This window comes from Charadrius vociferus, unplaced genomic scaffold (genome assembly GCF_000708025.1).
Source record: "Charadrius vociferus isolate BGI_N301 unplaced genomic scaffold, ASM70802v2 scaffold306, whole genome shotgun sequence".
NCBI lineage: Eukaryota > Metazoa > Chordata > Aves > Charadriiformes > Charadriidae > Charadrius > Charadrius vociferus.
This window is the reverse complement of record NW_009648963.1, coordinates 5,018,435-5,020,737: the sequence shown is the minus strand read 5'-3', so window position 1 is coordinate 5,020,737 and position 2,303 is coordinate 5,018,435. Positions and strand designations below refer to the sequence as shown.

The window sequence follows — 2,303 nt, the reverse complement described above, 5'->3', positions numbered from 1 at the left end:
GGGGGGGGGCGCCCAGGGCGGGACTTCGGTTGGGGCAGTAACAGGAGTGGAAAAAAGCCAAATTTGTCGGAGAACAAATCAGACATGCAGGCCCCGAAGCCCTGGGCTTTCGGCTATGACATTCACTGAATTCAGCTGGCATGGCTGGTACATAAACGCCACCTGCGATTTCTTAATCAACTTGGGATAAAAACAAAGATAGGAAGTGTCTGGAGGTGGTCACTTCAAACTTACCTTGAACACCACCGTACAGCGAGTTTTACGTTTAAGGCTTAAACGTTTCAGTTAACCACGTGAATTGCTGACATGCTACATTAATATTTACATCCACTCAAAATTTATATAAAATACAAGCATTTTATTTTTTTTTATTTCAACAGTATTGCTTCGAGTTACAAAATACAGCAACATCTGAAATACTGAAGGTTTCATAAAAGCAGCAATTTCTCCCCTGTTCCCAGTCTTAACTGTCCAGAAAATTACCAAAATAAAAATATTTACCATGTTACATAAGCCACAGATCTAGAAACATGACCATCAAGTCTAGGACCACGTAACTTAAACATAAATGCAAATGGCAGATCAGCATGACATTGCTGAGGGCACAGTAAGTCTCTGTGCTCTACATATTACAGTTTGTTTTTTTTTTTCCCTCCAGTCAAAAAGTAACAGTGTGATTATATAGAATAAACTTCGAAGGCAGACTGGCTTTGTGATGAACACAGCGGTGCTTCTGTCGTTAATAGTGCAGAACCACTTTGGTGACCACCGATGACCACAGCTACACACGCATGGCAAAACAAACCTGTAACAACGCGGTGATGCAAGTCTTTCATTGCAATGGCTCCATAAAGAAATATCACAAGTCTCCATACGCGTGCGTAAATACACAAGTGCTAAAACCTACAGGTGGAATTTCAACCTCTGAAATGTACACTCAGTTTATTTTGTCACAGTAGGAACTGTGTGTACTTCCTCGGGTTGAGTTTTGCTGTAATTCAATTATTTAACTATTTTTGGTCCCAATGTGCAAAAAATCCACTTGGAGCATTTTTTCCCTTCTCCCTTTCTTTCACTTGTTTGTCAAGGACAGATTGATTTTTTTTTTTTTTTTTTTTAAGTGCACAACTTTTCAAGTAGCCTATGAAAATCTATAAACAGCTTAAAATATCAAGAAGAAATTCCAAGGAAAAGCATTTTCACAATCAAAAGATAACATTCTGTACTTTTTTTTTTTAAAGACCATATAAAAAGAAATTGATAGTGTATATGTTCCTACATTTATATTAAACAAAAAGTATTCCTGTTGTATTCAAAAGTAGTTTCTCAGCATATGCAAACTGTGTATCTTCCCTTATGCAGAATTCATCAATTTAGCCTATAAAAATACAATATGGACAAGTTCTTCTCATTCCCTGACATAAGAATTCACAATTTTGAGACAAAAATTGTAAACTTTTATTACATTCAAAATACATTTCTTAAGTCTTTAGAATTTAAGTTCTGAGGTGTCAGCAGTCAGAGCTCTTGGTATACAGCAGAAGTACGTTATTGCAGAGCCTTTACACAGAAGCAGCTTTCTAAACTTAAGAGAAACTTACTGTTCCCACATATTTTTTGTTGCTACCAGGAGGAAAAGAAAGGCTTCCTGCTGTGAAAGGTCTGTGTGAACGCATTACTCAAATGAACGATCCGGCCCTGACTTCCAGTGATGCTTCGTTCCACAATCACGCGTGGCATCTGAACAAGCTGAATGGGACTTTTTTCATCCTTTAATGCCTGAGTAAGGTTTAGTATCTAAAAGAGTAAAAGCAGGTAAGGTGAGGGCACAGGAATAAAACTGTGGCTAAAAGGCTTATAAATTTAGGTGCCACTCTTAAATCAATTGTGTAGAGGACTGCGCTGTCAAATGAATCATTTAAGAGATACTCTATTGCAAGTAGAAATATTTATTTGGTAACATTATGGCACCTTACTGCTATTTGACAAACGTTCTATTCTTCTCTTGGATACTTCAGGCAATCCTCTCTGAACTTTTGGAAAATGTTAGAGACAAAAATCTAAGAGCATTTAAATTTAACACATCTCTTAAGGGCATTGCACCTTTAATGAAAAAAACCTACAAGAAAGCAATCAATATATATTTAACATAGGATCTGCCAGCAGTTGAGCTGCAAGTTATTTTCACATGAGAAGATATGAAGCCATATTATTAACCCACACCAAACCCAGTGCTAAGATCCAAATTCAGCCCTCAGCTCCCAGGAGAATGTTAACTTCCTTCCAAAACTTCAGTATTCATG

The 2,303-nt window shown here is 37.3% G+C and overlaps 2 protein-coding genes across 2 annotated transcripts in view; both read right to left on the bottom strand.

Annotated features, from left to right (window-relative positions):
• The window catches only part of ZCCHC4 (zinc finger, CCHC domain containing 4), a 15,002-nt gene extending 13,390 nt beyond the window's left edge, over positions 1-1,612 (bottom strand). Inside the window, 1 exon segment of the mRNA XM_009887672.1 lies at positions 1,602-1,612. Within this exon segment, the coding sequence (XP_009885974.1) occupies positions 1,602-1,612 (11 nt within the window).
• The window catches only part of PI4K2B (phosphatidylinositol 4-kinase type 2 beta), a 17,947-nt gene continuing 15,908 nt past the window's right edge, over positions 265-2,303 (bottom strand). Inside the window, exon 9 of the mRNA XM_009887648.1 lies at positions 265-1,797. Within this exon, the coding sequence (XP_009885950.1) occupies positions 1,624-1,797 (174 nt within the window). The 3' untranslated portion in view covers positions 265-1,623. The remainder of the gene's footprint in view (positions 1,798-2,303) is intronic.